Genomic DNA, 18,326 nt, shown 5'->3' on the forward strand with positions numbered 1-18,326 from the left:
ATTCTTAGATTGATTCATTCTTAAATGCATCTGTGAACTTTTTGGATTTATCGGTCTAAGCCAGCTTGAGTTAATCCAACACAAGGTCAATTGCTCATGCCGAAGAGCGCAGAAAATGACGATCATGAGAGAGTGGGCAAATCATAAATTCTGGCTAATTGCCATATATATTGTAAAAAGCTCAGCACGATGACCTACCAAAAATTTGTTTCAAAAGTACAAGACATATGTGAATGGTGACCTTACGTTTTTTCCTTAATATTTGATAACTTTTCAAGTCTCCTGATCTTCAATGAGTTGCTCTCTGGCCTGATCTTGTGTACAAGTATGTTTCTCTGTCAATAGTATATCATTTGACCCAAACTCTTCTCCAACTTACATGTACATCAAAGTCAGAGCTATCTCTATCAATGCTCAGGTATGCAGTGACAGTGACACTGCAGTAGTAGGGCAGTATCTGATAGTGACACTTTGATAATTTTGACAATGTTTTTATTCAGTTTATACAACTGTGTACTCCCTGCAGCATATTGAACTGTCCAGTATTCAGCTTGCTAATACAGCCTGTGTATGTGTACCATGCATTTGTATCACTAACAACTGACTGTCAGTCTGGACCCTAATTAAATAACCACCTAATACATATTAATATATACAGGTTTTGTCGACAAACTGAATATTATGTTTGAGGATGCTGTAGGGAAACAGAAAGAAACTGTATAATTGATATATTGCACAGAAATATTGCAAAATTATTAACAGTTGCAGCTGCTGCCCTGTTACAAGGCTCAAGTTTGGTTATTTTACGACAAATCATACATGTTTAGATTTTTTCAAGATAAAAGTCATGAAATGTGACAAAATGGTTCTGGATTTCGTTAAACTATTACCAACATTACAACAATTGGATGACATAAAAGTAGTATTCATTGAATTACCTACAAAAACTTGGAACTGAAAAACGTAAAAGGGAACCAAAAAATTGTCAAGTCCCCCCATCTACTAGCCCCAAAGTTTCAAATCCCCCCCTGAATTCCTCCAGCCCCACTAACCATTTTTTGTGAACGCAGCCTTATTACCAATCAACACGTAGTTGAGTTTGCATTTCTCGTCAACATTTAGATTACTACGTAAATTATACTAGAAGAAGCGTTCAATAACAAGATATTTATCACATCACACAACACAGTGTGTTAAGACGCTTACCACATTCTACATCAAAATCACTGGTATCAATGGCAGCAATATCATCTTCTCTGAAAAATGACCACCAAACCAAATTTCCACATCCCTTTTCACATCCATTGATGCTAACCGACTAGAAGTTGACAAAAGAGATAAAACACGCAGTCAGTTGTTTCTGTATAGAGTGTGTTATTATAATACTCATCGTTTGAGAATTATCAATAAGAGAAAATTCTTTTCTAAAATCTAATTAAGTTATCCCCTGAAGAAAATAGCTATTGTACCTGTATCTCTTCAGCATCAACAACGCTGCTCCATAGATTGAATCTTGTAAGATCACCAAGATACGAATAACTTCTGCTGAAGCCTCCACCGATTGAACCTTGCAACTGGCCAATTATAAGCGTGCCACCTCCTTTTATAGTCTGATCGGCTTTAATATTGGTGTTCTTGTAAGCCAGGCTGGTATCTTTAAAATACTCGTATACACCACCTTCAGAATTCCACGTTACGCAGACATGGTGCCATCTTCCCGAATTATAGGGAGTCGAACTTGCTGTAGCCCATTGATTGTTTACATTCATTTGTAGTGAATTAAGGTTATACACTTTAATCAATCCAGTAGACACTGAGGATGTCATGTATGAAAAGAGATAAGAGGAACTGCTTGTTTGGGTTGTGCGCATCCACCAACACGCAGTGAAAGCTGTCAGATCAGGGATGGGTTGGTACACGTGACCAAAGCTGTAGTCATCTGTACTATCTAGGGACCAAATTAAGCTGTCATATTCACCGCCAACACATCTGGTTATCCTTGGAACTGTAATGACAATGAAGTAGACGATGCTGGTTTGAGTGGCTACCCCATTCCTCACCCAATGCTTTGTTTGCAAAATCTTACTCAGCGAAAGTATTAAAATAATCTATATTTTTTAATTTTTTATTTTATGAATCAATTGTAAATGCCTAATAAACGAATAGCCCGATCCTTAGCATATTAAGACGATAATTCTTGTTCATAAAATATGTAGAGTTGCAAAGGCTAACAGACTAGCTCAGAGGAAAACGAAATGAAAAAATTGGACGATTGGTAAACAATTTCTTCCTCTGCTGCTGTCAACAGGGTCATGGACATTGATGAAGTTAATTTCCGCATTTGTACAAAATGAGAGAAAGCAATATCGCTCCATACTTTCATTTGCTACTGTAATACGATATTCTGATGATTTAGAAACAATCATATCGTGTGGTTAAATGCATATTTAAACGTCTTTACACGTGAAAAGTCTTGTTTACCAGTTTGTTTACCAATGTGACGATAAAATCATCACTTCCAAGTAAAGACTGAAGCTAAAGAAGCTTACTGCATTCTCCAATACGAGGGTCGTCATTGACAGTCACATCAACCATATCAGATTCTTCGAACTCAGACCATGAAACTAGATCACCGCATCCATTATGACAACCACGGTCTTCAGCTAAGTTCTGTTCAGAAAAATGTATAACAATGAATCGAGGAACAAATCTTGAAAAATGTAACAATTCCGCGGAACGACGAACTATAGGAAATTCGTAATTTTTCTTGTGATGGTAGGCTGCAACTACATCGCATTTGTTTAGTTGTATGGCAATAATGACTGAACCTTGTGGCAAACTTAAGAGTAACAATGATCAATGAAAGAACGATCAATGGTGAAGTTTGTATTGTAGTGACCACAAACGTTCAAAGACTTTAATATCTTGCTGTTCCGACATTGGCGATCAATCTGACCTTCTCATGTTATAATGCATTGACAGCTATATACGTTGGCATTTACGTAATAAGTGCTAGCGTGTATGTACAAGTGCTGCATGACATTCCTAATAGGTTTGGTGGTCAATGTTGAAGTTGCAACAACAACAGACGTACCAAAAAGAGGCCAACTTAGTTGACATTTAGAACCTGACTTACAGACAAAGGAAGAAGTAAGACAAATTTACATTTTTCATCAGAGTGGGAAAAGTAATATGCATTCAGTAAAATGCTGTCATGGTTATCAATATCTGTATTTGGATGATAACATAAAGTATATCAATCCTGGGATCGCGGCCAGAGCATTTAAGAGTGTAACTTACTATGTAAATTGTAATGATCATTCGCAAAATATCACCCATGAAATATTGATCTAACAACAAACGATACTCACCAGTATTTCATCGTCTTGGAGTACTGTACTCCACATGTTAAATTCTGTCATGTCTCCAATGTACGAATAAGATTTGCTGAACCCACCGCCTTTATTGGATTGTCTTTGGCCGAGAATTAAAGAACCAGCTCCTCGAATAATCTGCCCTGTTTTCACGTTTGCCTGGGTAAACACTTTACTGCCATCTTTGAATACGTTATAGCTACCAGTATCTGTTGACCAGCTGACACACACATGATGCCATAGTCCATACGTAACTGACACACCCGAAGAAGTGGTCCAGGAATTCTTAATACAACTTCTTAAATTATGAGGATTTTCAACTATGATACTCCCTGGGTTGTCACCAGTAGCAAAGTAACTCATCATTGCACGGGAGCTGGCACTTGCATCATTGTTATTCATCCACCAGCAAAGAGTAAATTCTCTGATATCACGGAATGTTTCAGACACTTTGCCATAGGTATATTCATTTGTACTGTCGAAACTTAGTGTTTTATTATCAAATTCTCCACCTCTGCAAACCAGGACATCGGGCTCTGTGAAATACGTGAAATATACAGTCACAGTTTTAATCACTAAATTGTAAACTGTACTAATATAGTCAAGGGAAGCTAGAGAAACCACATTCTCATTTTACAAATTCTGATCTTCACGGCGCCTGGGTGTATCCAGAGCATTTCAGATTTGCGATAACTTGTAAAAACTGCTGGCTTTAAGGGTGACGCACAACTGGTATGAAAATAGACTTTTGTCAAACCATAGATGAATATCTGCGATTGCACTCCACATCAATCGATAAAACATCACTTAAGAGATCCTTTCATGAGAACTTGTTCACTGTTGCCCACGTCTGATTACATATAGTTTTATTTTGAAATTAAGTTTGCAATAGAATAAGTTAATATTTATTTACCGCAGTCCAGTCCAGCATCACCAGAATCCAATACACTCACATCTTTAAGATCACCAGATCTGAAGTACGACCAAGGTACAAGATCGCCACACACGGTCGTACAAATATCAGAAGCCATCTCCTAAGAAGCATTTGAACATGTGAAAATGTAATGAAGCATAGTCAATGAAATTGGCAATCAGTTGCGAACTTCGTATACTTTATACCAAAACGCAAACATTTTTTATATAAAAGACAGACTCTTCAAAGTAAAACAGGCATTACCATACATAAATCAAAACTTAGTTTCAAAATTAAGCCAAACTAAACAATAAAAATAAGAATACTCACGCTAATCGAATCTTCCTCCAAAATGCTTGCCCACATATTAAAACTAGTGAGGTCGCCCTTGTATGTGTAACCACTGCTGAAAGAGCCACCAACACGTCCTTGGTACTGACCAATGATAAGGGTCCCACCGCTGCGAATATTCTGATTGGACCTCAAACCTGTAGCAGTCTTTTGTAGTTCTCCATCTTTGAAATACTGATATTTTCCGTTCTCTGATTCCCATGTAATGCACACATGATGCCAGAGACCGTAGTTGAGAGCAAGGCCAATAGCAGCCCCATTGGCACCATTGACGAGCAGTTGTAAGTTACTTGGGTTGTGAACCTCTAATGATCGACCTGCATCGCGATGATAGTAACTCATGATGTAGCGATCACCACTAGGTACATCTGTTCTCATCCACCAACAGACAGAAACTTCTTCAAGATCTGGAATCTCCTTGTACAGGGACGCATGCGTAAGATCGTCTCCTTCTCCGAATCTCCATACCTTTCCATTGTATTCTCCACGGTTGCAAAGTGTCGGTCGTTGCGCTAGAAATCATGACAAAGGGGGAAAATCAAAATACAAGAGAATGGAAAATATTTTACTAAACCTTGACCACGTCACATGATCAATACCGTGACTGAAATATATGTTGAGATGCGTTGTTAGTTTGATTTTGATGATGTTCATACAACACATCTGAACTCTGAAATTGTTAGTTTAACCGATTGCTAACTCACCACACTGTAATTCAGAGTAATTGCTAACTCGTCACACAGAATCTTCCACGCTTAATCTTTTGCTAACTCACCACATTGTAATTCAGAATCTTCCACGGTGACAGCACTAACATCTCCAGAACGGAAGTAGGACCACCAAACGACGTCACCACAAGTGTTTTCACAACCAACAGTGCCAGTTACCTACATAATAAAGTTTGAGAACGTTACGAATATTTCGGGTGCGGTTGGAGAAATTCAATCGGCTCGAAACTGTTTTAAATTTCCATTTTGCGAGGGACTTTAAAGAATATGATAGGATAGGGAATTAAAAATAGTGTACGTCATCAACAACAACGACATGTATCTTTTGCACAACACTTTTGGTGCAATTGCGTAACGATGAATGATGTTTGCACGATTGGCCAAGTTCCGCTTGTGCCTAGTATTGCAGTCTGTCGTATCATTTTTTTCGAACAAAGTTTGAAATACATTGCAGCGCTTCACATTGCTGGTGAGACTTTGGACAGCTTTACTGCATTCACAATGCCATATTAGCAAACACTGCGCTTGAAACTTAGTCGTGTTGCGGTAATAAATGAAATAAACTCCATGACATTCTTCGTCATTTCACATTTAAGTAGGGTGGCCAAGCCATTTTTTTCTCTTGTTTATACACACAGTTTAAATGGATTTTTAGCAAGAATGGGGTAAAAGAAGAAAAATAAAAAAAAAATTATGCAAATAGCTGTATCCAATCAAAAGTTATGAAGTTTTAAAGCAAAAAAAATGCCATTTTTTCGCGGACAATTTTCGGCAAATTTTAAAATTATTTCAATGAATGCCGATTCCTTCAAGTTTGGCAACCCATAATTTTTTATCTACTTCACATGGAATCATTAAACTATGTGTCTTATGCACAGATTTACCCAATATTACGGAAAAGTCAAGATTTGACTGATGCACAGTCTTGGATTTTGAAACTGTGAGTGTTGAAAATTGAAAATATTTTGTCTGACTTAGTCAAAATTGCGGCGGCACCGTACCATCGAAAAATGGATGGATTTTTATGTTTTTATGAATTTTGAATTCACATAACTTAAAAACTAGAGCTCACAATACAATGAAATTTTGTCACAATGTTATTTAATAACACTCAATTCTAACAAATCAATTTAAATTGCCAATTGTCTTTTAATGCAGTTCATTTTCAGCCATGAATTGTACGAAATAGCTGTCCCTAACTTCAGCCTCAGGCAGGCTGTCAATGGTGTGTCAGTGTGACTGCCTTCCGCCGCCATCTTGAGTCACACTGTACTGAGGTCTATGAATGAACATGATTTTGTTTTTATGATTCGTACTTGTGCTCGTGGACAGATTTTCGTCATATTTCACAGAAATGTTGGAATGATGTTTAAAAAGAGTATGCTACAAGTTTTATGGCAAAAATATGTATCTAAATGGAAAAATCTACACCGAATTCACCGTACTCACTTTACCTCGTGTTTGCTGGCTAAAATTCCCAGAATATAACAAAAACTCACCACTACATGTAAATGGGATGGTCTGCCACTTCCTGGCCAAGTTTCACAGTTATATGACAGCGTGCACAGGGCCCGAAAGCAGTTCCGTTGCGAAATAGGTATTGACTGGATTCAGAAGTGCGTGCCATGAGCGGCGACCGCTCGAGCGCTGTGGCCGGTCAGTACAATGTGGCATTTTTGGAGAGGAAAAACACTATTTTTCTATCGTTTTTTCTTCAGTTTTTTAATGAAACCTGCCTCATACATCGATTTTAATTGGAAATATCCATTTTTTCAGTAACTGAGCTACTTATTTTCAGAAAAAATGGCGTTTAAAATTTCACGAAAATCAAATTTCACTTTCAGTGTGCGTGAGTTGCGTATAATGTCGCAACATTTTAGCTTTACTTTGGCCACCCTCATTTAAGGTGCTAAAAATTTACCTTGATATCATCACTCCTTAGAACTCGCTTCCACATGTTGAAATCTGTCAGGTCACCCTGGTAAGAATAGCTTGTACTGAAACCACCACCAACAGTTGACTGAAGCTGGCCAAGGACCAATGTTCCTCCTCCAAGAATAGTAGAGCCAGTCTTGTGATTACTTCCTGAAGAGCTTAGACTGCCATCTTTAAAGTACTTGAATTCGCCATTTGTACTGGACCAAGTTACACAGATATGATGCCAGAGACCATATCTAACGTCTATGTTGCTGTGTGCGGCACATGAATTTTGAACACACAGCTGAAGTTGGTAAAGATATCTCATGTAAATGCTACCTGTATTTGGCGTTTGTGTATGATAACTGAACATGGTCTGTGCAGCTGTCGATAAGTCTTCAGTCTGCATCCAGAAACAGATCGTGAATGCAGTCATATCAGGTATTTGTTTGTAGGCCATCACAACACTAAAATCACCACTCTTAACGAACGTAATCTTCTTGTCTTCAAATTCTCCACCCTCACATGTCTCGATTCTAGGTTCTACAAAGAGATCCATATCACAACTATGTATTAGGAGAAGGTTGTTCCTAAATGGCGATGTTGTCTCTCCAATTTTCCTGTAAGAAATTCCTTGATCAGGGAACACTTTTCGGCATACATTCTTACCGAGTAGAAGATCGTAATGAATTGAATATATCATTGTAAGAAATCATTACCGTACACCTTATGGTCATTTTGTGCCTACATTTATATGATTGGTGAAAAGGACAAGTTCCCTTTCTTTGGCGTTTTTTTTTTTCAATGACAATATGTTCGTACACTTTACTGTGCAGTCATATGGTCTCCATGCTCTATGAGTTTCACATAACCGCACTCCAGTATGTTGGCTGTATTGTATGCCAGTATGTTACCAACTATACTTTACGCCAATATGTAACCTGGCTGTACTTTACGCCAATATGTAACCTGGCTGTACTTTACGCCAATATATAACCTGGCTGTACTGTGAGCGAGTATGTAACCTGGCTTTACTGTACCACACAGTATAGCCAGGTTACATAATGGCTTACAGTACAGCCACGTTACATACTGGTACAGTACAGCCAGGTTACATACTGGCACACAGTACAGCCAGGTTACATACTACACCAGTATGTAACCTGGCTGTACTTTATGCCAATATGTAACCTGGCTGTACTGTGTGCCAGTATGAAACCTGGTTGTACTGTGTACCAGTATATAACTTGGCTGTACTGTTTGTCAGTATGTTATGCCTGCTGAGTGTAATGTATAACTGGCTGTACATTATGCATGCCAGTATGAAATGCCTGGCAAGTGTCAAATGCAACCTGGGTCTGCTGAATGATATGCCCGCAAAGTGTAATTTGACATCTGGCAGCACCCTTATGCCAGTTTAATTATACTTGAAAAGGAAACCGCTTCATTAGCACATATTTCCAGATTTATGTCATCACTTTATTTGCTGCTTCGTTCAACATGATTCAAGGTATGTTTTGTTAACAACTCTTACGGCATGATTCAAAACGCAAAAATGAGATATTTATCATCCTAATTGTTAAAAAATTTAGAAAATGTTAGAAAAATGAATTGTGCTCGCATTTTGAATATGACAACGAATGATCTGTCATTCACACATGTTAGTTCGTATATTGTTAAGATGATCAATCGATTGAAATATTCCAAGTTTTTTACCACATTTGATTTCGGCATCAGCAACTTCGATTTCGTGCAAATCTGATTCTCGGAAATACGACCACCATATGATATCTCCACAGTCACTTTCACATCCATCTTCGGCGACAGCCTGTTTGGAAATTTTGGAAAATGGTGCGAAATTCAATTAATTATGAAATTATCAGTCCCAGAAAATGAGATTAACAAAATAATATTCCTAGAAAATGGTTCAATAAGTCTATTTCCTGTATTTTTGTAAAGATCAACCATAGAAAACATAAAGGTCACTTTAAGACAACTTGCCAAATTCGTCCTTTGTTTCCAGCTTATCATTATGTCAAATTGCTAATCCTGCCGTGGAACTTTGAAGCCACAGAAATTTTGATACAGAAATCGGCAAAACAATGCTGAAATATCGTCAAAGTTCTTCCTTTGATTGTGTTTTAGGCCTCGCATATCAAAAGAAACATTCATTATTAAATAAACGCTAGTTTTACTGACAACGATAATATCGCATAATATTTCTAATTTTTATTTTTCTCGCAATTTTTACTCGTAACGTTAGAAATTGATTGTAGTTTCAAAATACATTCAGGTCAAAAACTAGTTGGTTCAAATTTCAATGAAGACGGAGGTCAGTGATATGAATGGCATACGACATTGTGGCACTGTAAGTTGTTGCGGCACTGTAAGTTGCTGAAGGAACACAGAGTGAATATATTGTGACAACAAACCTGAAGATTTGCGCCATCAAGAACTGTACTCCAAAGATTAAAGGAAGAGATCTCGCCAAGGAATTGATATCCGTTTGAGAAGGGGCCCCCATTACCGCTTTGCTTTTGACCAACAATCAGAGTACCTTGACCAAGGATAGTTTGACCTGTTCTTAAGTTGGTTGATGAATACACACGGGCAGTGTCCTTGAAGTATTGATAGGCACCTTGCTGGGAAGACCAGGTAACACACATGTGATGCCACAAGCCTGTACCAACTGAAACACCACTGGCCGTGCCAGCCTGATTATTAATGCTAAGTCGCACGCTATTCATGTTGTAAACATAGAAGCTGCCAGTAGAAACACTCCTTGTTGCGTAAGAGAAGAAGTGTCTAGCTGCATTCGTCTCAGTTGTTTTAACCCACCAGCAAGCAGTTAATGAAGAAATATCAGGAATATGTTTGTATCCATTGACGAAGCTCCATTCTGATGTACTGGTACTCTCAAAAGACCAAGATTTACTGCCGAATTCACCATTTTCACAACTGCTCTGCCGTTCATCTGAAAAAGGAGGAAAAACGACACAGTGGTAAGTGCATAAAATATGATGGTGGTGTTTCAGTTAGTCATGGTATCTACTGTCTACTTTGTCATACAAGTATGGTTTCCAACTCACACTCTTTTGATAGTCCACATTGTGTAGATTGTGTGCAGGTTGAAGTCTTGACATTTTGACTGAACAGTAACTTCCAAGTACATATATCCATGTATGTCATGAGTATTAAGAGTGATTGATTGGACCAGCCTTTTGAAGCAATTGTTTTTTTATGAATGTGAGAAGTTCTGTCCAAATTTCCATGCGGTCAGTTTGGTATGGTGAATGTGACATGAATTGTGATGGTAAGTAAACACTTTGGCACGCATGTCCGGTGTAGAATTCATACCTATTTTAAGAGTACAAGTTAACAGAGTCACAGGTTTCGAGTGAATAATCTAACACAACATAAATCAGTAATCCCGGGCAATAAGCAGATGGAAAATTTTAACAGCTGTGTACTTCCTACACCAGAGGTTTCTTTCAGTTCAATCATCATTCTTAGTGTTCATCAGCCCATGATTAATTGTTTAACAGTGAACAAACTTTCGATTTACGTTTCCTGATCAAACTGATCTAAATACCTTGGTTTCATCATAAGAGCCAAAAATTAATGGTTCTAGGACAGTTACCACCGAGACAAATACCCTCTGGACAATCACCACCAGCCATTTACCACCGAGACAAATACCCTCTGGACAATCACCACCAGACATTTACCCCCTGGCTAATTACCACCATTTACCACCGAGACATTTACCACCCAGATATTTACCCCTAATACTATTTGTAACAATATTGCTTTATTGAAAATGTCAAATGGGAAATGATGAATAAAGAAGGTTCCCGAAAAATCGCGAAGACTGCGTTTGCATCTTTTCTAAAACTGTTTCCTTTCAGGTGCCACATGATCTACGTTTTGCTACACCCTTTCAAATTTTTACCATTTCAAGAAGAGCACCTCATTTTTGAAGGAACAATATCACCTATATGCTATGGCATAATTTATCATGCTATAGCCCTGATAAATTCGATAGATTTCTATTCTACACCTTGTATAGGGATCACATCGGCTAATTTGACAAGTTGAAGAGTATCAAGAAACGCGACACTCTCTCATTCTTATCCTGTTTACATTACTTTACATCGGACTAAGTGTGCAGTATATGCTGACTGAGCACATGCTACCACCAATCCGACAACTAAATGTGCACAAAAGACCAGCGATATAGAGAATATTGATATCTTGATGTTATTAATTCTGGTATGCACCACAAATATAATTATTAGGTTTCTATATGTCGGTTTGTATAGCTCAAGTTGAAATTCCAAAACATAAAATTTATTCTGCTTCAAGTTGAACATTAATTCCTTTATGTGTATCATAAAACATGGATAACAGGAATATTAATGATGGCATTGTAGGCTTGGTTGCCTCTCTCCTTGAAAGCAATGAGGCGGACAGGGTTGGGCACTATACACTGTTAGAATACTTACCGCAGACACCGTGAGCATCTTCAACATTCGCTTCTACGATATCACTCAATACAAACTCTGACCATGATATTAGATCGCCACATCCATTTTGGCATCCGCGATCTGATGCGAGTAGCTGAAAGTACAAATTAAGCTATTGATAGTAGGAACACACACTGCATATCCGGCAAGGCTAAATCTGACCCCTTTCACCTCTAAAAAAATTAAAAATTAAACGAGGATCGTATAAGAATCACTATCAAAAGGAAAATTTGTACTCAGAAATTATCATGATATAGGTTTAATACCTTAATATCGTTCTCCACTAGTACACTGCTCCACATATTGAAATTGGAAATATCTCCAATGTAAGCATAGTTTCTGTTGAATCCTCCGCCGATATTACCTTGGCGTTGACCAATTATCAATGAACCACCACCTCTAATTACTTCATTAGTTTTCAGGGATGTTTGCTCAAATGAGAGAACTCCGTCCTTGAATAGTTTGTTGACACCACCATCCGCTGTCCAAGTTTCACAGACATGGTGCCACAATCCATAGTTGACAGCTGTAGAAGTTGAGGTACCCCAGGAATTCTTGAGACACAATCTAAGGTTATACGCATTTTCTATGATAATACTCCCAGGATTGTCACCGTATGCGAAGTAACTCATCAATGCACGTGCTGTATTGCCAGTCTGACTCGTTCTTGTCCACATACAAATACTCCACTGCCAAAGGTCAGGAATTTCAGTAGATGTTGTTGCATACGTGTATTCTGACGTACTGTCAAACGCCCATGATTTATCCTCGAAATCACCACCAGAGCACACTGTGGGTTGTGGTCCTGTCAGGAATGTAATGTGGAAATTCTAAGATTCAGAAGTTATTTCAGATATGTGATGTAGACTTCAAAATTTTTCAATCATTAGTTAACATTAAAGGGCAGGCAAGTGACGTGATATCTAGTACAACGAACCCATGAGAGTGTGCTGAAATATTCTATTCCATTGCAAAGCTTTGAAGTATCCCATTTATAGGTTAGGATATTTGGTAGACCAATAATACAATGCTATTTTTAATTGCTTACCACATGGAATATCTGACTCAACAACTGTGACTGCTGATGAAATATCACTTGATCTGAAGTAGGACCAGGAAACTATATCACCACATGTTGAATCACAAGCATCATTGGCAAGCGCCTAAATAAAATTTGGAAAGAAAATGCGTTATTTCACTCGTCGAGAGCTTCACCATAATTTCATTTCATTAAACCTTACAGTACTGTCATTCGTGTATCCCATGACTTGATGTTCCTACAAAAATCCTCTGACAAATATAAGCCTCATAATGCTCAGTGATAATTACTGACAATGGATAGGTCTTCCTTGAATTGGCCGCTATTATGAAAATCTCAATACAGATGACCTATTACGCCGACTTACATTGCTTTTTACATTTTAATTTATCAGTCAATTTTCCAATGGGTGTTACCCATAACCTGCTACCCCAATGGAGCAATGAATAGTAAAGTGTCTTGCTCAGGGGCACAACACCATGCCAGGGTCTCAAACTCACCATCCTCTGATAGTGAGTCCGAGTGCCTTTAAGGACTGAGTAGTTTAATATTGAAAAATAAGTGCTATAGAAGACCACTGTGTCCTATTTTACATGTAATAGTATCATGACAATGATTATTTTTGTTGTCTTTCATGCATTTTCCAGGCAACCAAAACCAAATTTATATAGGCCTAGAAATCAAAGAAACAGTACTAAATATGGTCAAACTTCCCCTTTGATTGTCGGTTTCAGATCTGGCATATCAAACATCCGTTATTACATCAAATGATGTGCATAACGCTGTCAGTGTTTATTTAGAAGTAAATCAGATCAGATCAAAACCAATATTAAAATCTTATATTGAACTAAAAGCTGACAGCTAAATTTTAATATCCGATTTTCATGCGTAAAAATTATGTCAGAACATGTTTTATAAAAGCCATTATCACATGTACAATATTGATTTTCAACCATAGCTAACGCCAATCTCAAGATGATTTACACAAATGTTTTCTATTTCTATCACTAGAAAATTTATTGGGCATATCACTTAATTTCAACGTTTGAATGTTTCATAAGTCCACAAACATGAATGAAAACTTTGCCCTAACATGCTATTTCCATAACGCTGAATTTTATAACACAACGTTAGTTGGACATATTTTATACCACATGTCCTCCTTCATTCAAAAGTATGGTTGGCCTAAAAATGCCACAGATTGTTAATAAATCGTGGCATGATTCGGCCAACTTTTTATTCTCTTAAAAATTCTGCCACCCACTCTAATGGTGCATATGAATGCAGCCTATTAACCACACACAAACTTACAGCAACAGCTTCACTGTCCATAGCCTCACTCCAGATGTTGAATTTAGTGATTTCGTGATTGAATGAATAACTTTTGCTGAAGCCACCACCGATGGACGCCTGCCACTGACCAATAACAAGAGTACCACCACCGAGAATCATTTGGCTGTTTCTGAGGTTAAATGACGTGTACCGCATTCTACCGTCCTTGTAATAATGGTATCTGCCACTGTCCGATCCCTTCCACGTCATACACAAATGGTGCCATATACCATAGTTGACAGCAATGCCACTTGCAGTAGCTGCTCCATTATTGACGTACAGCTGAACACTATTTGGATTGTACACGTAAATGCTGCCAGTATTCACGTTTGAGGAGCGGTATGTCATCAAGTATTTTGCACTGGTCTTATCTTCACTTCGTAGCCACCAACACATTGTAAACTGAGACATATCGTGTATTGATTGAAAACTCTGAGTGATACTGAAATCGCCGCTATTATCCATATCTAACACTTTTCCTTCAAACTCCCCATCTTCACATTCAGTCACTCTTGGTTCTGTAACAAATAATAAAGTGAGATCATATACTGCTTCCTTCACAGTCACTTTAAGTGTAATTACATCATGTCATTCTCCAGAGCCGACCAATTTGCGTATTGCGTAGGCAATTTCCATCTTTTTCATGCGGGACCATAAAGGTTGCTAATGATGCTTCAAGGAAGTGGACATTCTTCTCCAGAGTCAATATTATTACATAAACATTCCTCTGTTCCCTGGAAAATGACAACGTTACTGCCGGTAAAACATTACTAAAATGCACGTTTCACTTACGGCAGACTGATTCTGCATCGCTAACGTCGACTTCAGTTAAGGCTGAGGATGTGATTTCTGCCCATGAGACAAGGTCTCCACAGCCATTATCGCAACCACGGTTTGCTGCAAATACCTGTATGAAAACAGATATTACACACACGTGAGCAGTCAGTGCAATTCCGAGAGTGCACTGATTATTGAACACAGAAAGAATACATAAGTGTGACAACATCACACTATTCATTTTAAATTTTGAACATTTGTTCAAAAACAAGCATTTTCGCAGTACAAAATGTTATGATTAAAATGATTAAGAGACAAATAACCACTAGACTATGAAATCCTAAGCTTGTACGCTTACAACAGAAATTCTTTTTTGTATACTGTGCAGAGGAAGGTATGCCTTCATACAGTACATCTGGCTCAACTCATACATATTCAGCGTTGCATAACAACAATCTATTTATTCATTTACATCATGCAAGTGTAAGTTTGTATTGAAGTGCAGACACAGAAAATTTCTAAAACCTGATTACCTGTATCTTCGAAGACGTTAAAACATCACTCCACATGTTGAAATCTGATACTTCACCAATGTATGAATAAGCCCTGTTAAAACCACCTCCAACACTTCCTTGTCTCTGGCCAATGATGAGTTTCCCGCCACCTCTTAAAACCTGGTTTGTTCGTAAATTTGATTGTTGGAAAGCTCGGCTACCGTCTTGATAAATTTCATGAATACCACCATCACTTGTCCACGTGACACACACGTGATGCCAGATACCATATGTTACAGAAATGCCAGATGAAGAAGCCCACGTGTTCTTGATAGCGGCTCGCAAATTGTTTGCAGTTTGCACCAAAATACTTCCAGGGTTGTCTCCCACTGCAAAGTAGCTGAATATAGCGCGAGCCTGACCTGAAACATCATTGGTTCTCATCCACCAACAGGCCGTAAAAGAATACATATCTTGAAATTCAGCCGGCGCTGTGACATACGTATACTCTGACGTGCTGTCAAATGACCATGTCTTGTTAGTGTATGGACCATCCGAACACACCAACTCTTCCTCCTCTGAAAATATTCACATAAATATTCAACATGAGATATCCTTCAATAAAAAACATGATTTCAACTAATTTGGTATAATTGGATGGTGAAGTGAGGTCGTTTTAATCTGTAAATAAGCTTATAGGCTCATCTGCTTTTCAAGTTACACAATTGTTTTTAAAAAATGATTTTTAATATCGCAACATTTAGCTATATAAAAATATGAAAATATAATTATCCCAAATTAGTTCCAATCGCATGAAAACTAATAAACATTTAAATGCCAGAAAAGAATTCTATCTGACAAAATGTTAACATAATCAGGTCAGACAATCATATTATTGATATTTTAGGTTTTACTTAAATTAGCATCTGTTACTGAAATAACGACACTTGAAAAATTACAGGTAAGAGAATTGAATTGTCAGCAATAATAGTGAATGGTACTGAATGCTTATGTTTGAAAGTACAACAAATTGAGTATTGTCATTGATGCGACAGACGATGTAGACAAGAAGAGAAAGCGTGAAAGCGAACTAAGTTTTAAAATTTGCATCCTATGATTTTCCGCTACGTAACTGGTCTACTCTTCTAAAAGCAAATGGATTGTAACTCTCACTTACCACACTGTAAATCATGTTCTTCAACGTCAACGCCAGCAAAATCATCTGATCTAAAGTATGTCCAAGAGACTACATCACCACAAATGTGACCACAAGGCTCCGAGACCATTGCCTTTTTCGAGAAATTTATATTTTATGAGAATTAGATTATTTGACATTAATAAGCTTTCTATCGGTTCAAAAGTATTCAAACCTCAACGAAAATAAGTGTTACATGATGGGTGATATGAGATGATGTACAACTGGTTTGATGATTACGTCATCTTGGACAAATGAACTCTCTTTATATAAATACACCTTATTGGCTTTCAAGTCTCCAGGAAATGTGTGCACTTTCATAATGCACCAAAATTGGAGAATATGCACACTTTCTTCTATTCTTTCTAAAAAAGTGACACCAGTGTGAAATACAAAGGTGTGGTTTGGAATCCATGCCATTTTACTAAGATACACAATCCTTCTTACATTCAGATGAAACAAATGTGGCCGTTTTCATCAATGCTAGCACAAGAGAGAGACTTGAACAAGGAGTTCAAGTCTCTCTGAGTTCGAAAAACTATGGACAAAATCACCTATGAATATGATTAACTTAAGTAGGAATGACCTGTACAACACCCTAACTGCGTTTGAATATTAGGAGCAAAATACTGCTTATTAGCATGTAAACAGGGCCACCCTCAAATGTTCCCCTTGAATTGATCGTCTACTAACAGACATTATGATGAATTTTTCCTAAAGATAACTTTAACTGATCTACCTGACAAGTTACTTGATCCTTTGCGTAACAAAAAGGATCTCGTTGAATCCAAGGACCAACCAGATATATTAAAAGAAGTCACTGTGGTAGTTGTGTAAGATATAACTAACCCTGTGAGTGCGTGATTTCATTGTGCGTTCAGTGCACTCACCTCGATATCACTTTCATCTACCACTTTGCTCCACATGTTGAACTTAGTGATTTCAGCATTGAAACCATACGCTGTTGAGAAAGTGCCGCCCTGAGAACCTTGCCATTGTCCAATTATCAGAGTACCACCTCCCTGGATTTCATAGTTCGTTCTCAAATTAGTGCTGGTATAACGAAGTCTTGCATCTTTGAAATACTGATATTTTCCACTCTCTTGTGTCCATGTCTGACAGATGTGGAACCAGATCCCATAGTTAATAGCTGTGCTACTCGCTGTACCAGCAGAATTGTCAATGTAGAACTGTAGGTTGTTTGGATTGTACAAATAGATGCTCCCGGTGTTTACATTGGATGTTCTATAGGTATATAGGTATTTGCTAGACGATGTATCTGTGCTTTTCACCCACATACACACAGTAACAGCTGACATGGTTGGAATTTGTTGTCTTACTGTTCCATAACTGAACTGCGACGACGAAGTTTCAAATGTTAATTTCTGATTGTCCAACTCTCCTGCCCCGCAAGTATCAACCCGTTGTTCTGTTGGTAAAAGATTGCCTTTATTAAAACACCAACGACTGATATTTGGTTCTATTTGGTATGTTTGCATCATTCGGCTTGCTGAAAAATTTACTGGAAACAACATTTTTAATTATGATCGAAAATGGATGGTGCTGCGAAGAGTTAAATATGTGTATATTTTATGTCCAGACTCTGAGCACAAAAATGTCTGTTAAAAACACTGAATCATTAAAGCCGCACTTTTCAATCCCCGGTTCTCGCATTCATGG

The 18,326-nt window shown here is 37.8% G+C and overlaps 1 protein-coding gene across 4 annotated transcripts in view; it reads right to left on the minus strand.

The window, feature by feature from the left end:
* LOC139148641 (uncharacterized) overlaps nt 1-18,326 on the minus strand; it is a 135,747-nt gene that overhangs the window by 52,691 nt on the left and 64,730 nt on the right. For all 4 annotated transcript variants that reach the window (XM_070720136.1, XM_070720137.1, XM_070720134.1 and 1 more), the window contains exons 33-50: nt 17,537-18,075; nt 16,629-16,740; nt 15,491-16,029; nt 14,973-15,087; nt 14,160-14,698; nt 12,858-12,972; nt 12,076-12,614; nt 11,789-11,903; nt 9,716-10,257; nt 9,000-9,111; nt 7,288-7,826; nt 5,414-5,525; nt 4,618-5,150; nt 4,288-4,408; nt 3,372-3,910; nt 2,550-2,670; nt 1,470-2,005; nt 1,207-1,318 (exon numbers count right to left, since the gene is read on the minus strand). In XM_070720136.1, coding sequence (XP_070576237.1) covers nt 1,207-1,318; nt 1,470-2,005; nt 2,550-2,670; nt 3,372-3,910; nt 4,288-4,408; nt 4,618-5,150; nt 5,414-5,525; nt 7,288-7,826; nt 9,000-9,111; nt 9,716-10,257; nt 11,789-11,903; nt 12,076-12,614; nt 12,858-12,972; nt 14,160-14,698; nt 14,973-15,087; nt 15,491-16,029; nt 16,629-16,740; nt 17,537-18,075 — 5,880 coding nt within the window. The remainder of the gene's footprint in view (nt 1-1,206; nt 1,319-1,469; nt 2,006-2,549; nt 2,671-3,371; nt 3,911-4,287; nt 4,409-4,617; nt 5,151-5,413; nt 5,526-7,287; nt 7,827-8,999; nt 9,112-9,715; nt 10,258-11,788; nt 11,904-12,075; nt 12,615-12,857; nt 12,973-14,159; nt 14,699-14,972; nt 15,088-15,490; nt 16,030-16,628; nt 16,741-17,536; nt 18,076-18,326) is intronic.

The sequence above is a fragment of the Ptychodera flava genome, chromosome 13, assembly GCF_041260155.1.
Source record: "Ptychodera flava strain L36383 chromosome 13, AS_Pfla_20210202, whole genome shotgun sequence".
In the NCBI taxonomy this organism is placed as follows: Eukaryota; Metazoa; Hemichordata; class Enteropneusta; family Ptychoderidae; genus Ptychodera; species Ptychodera flava.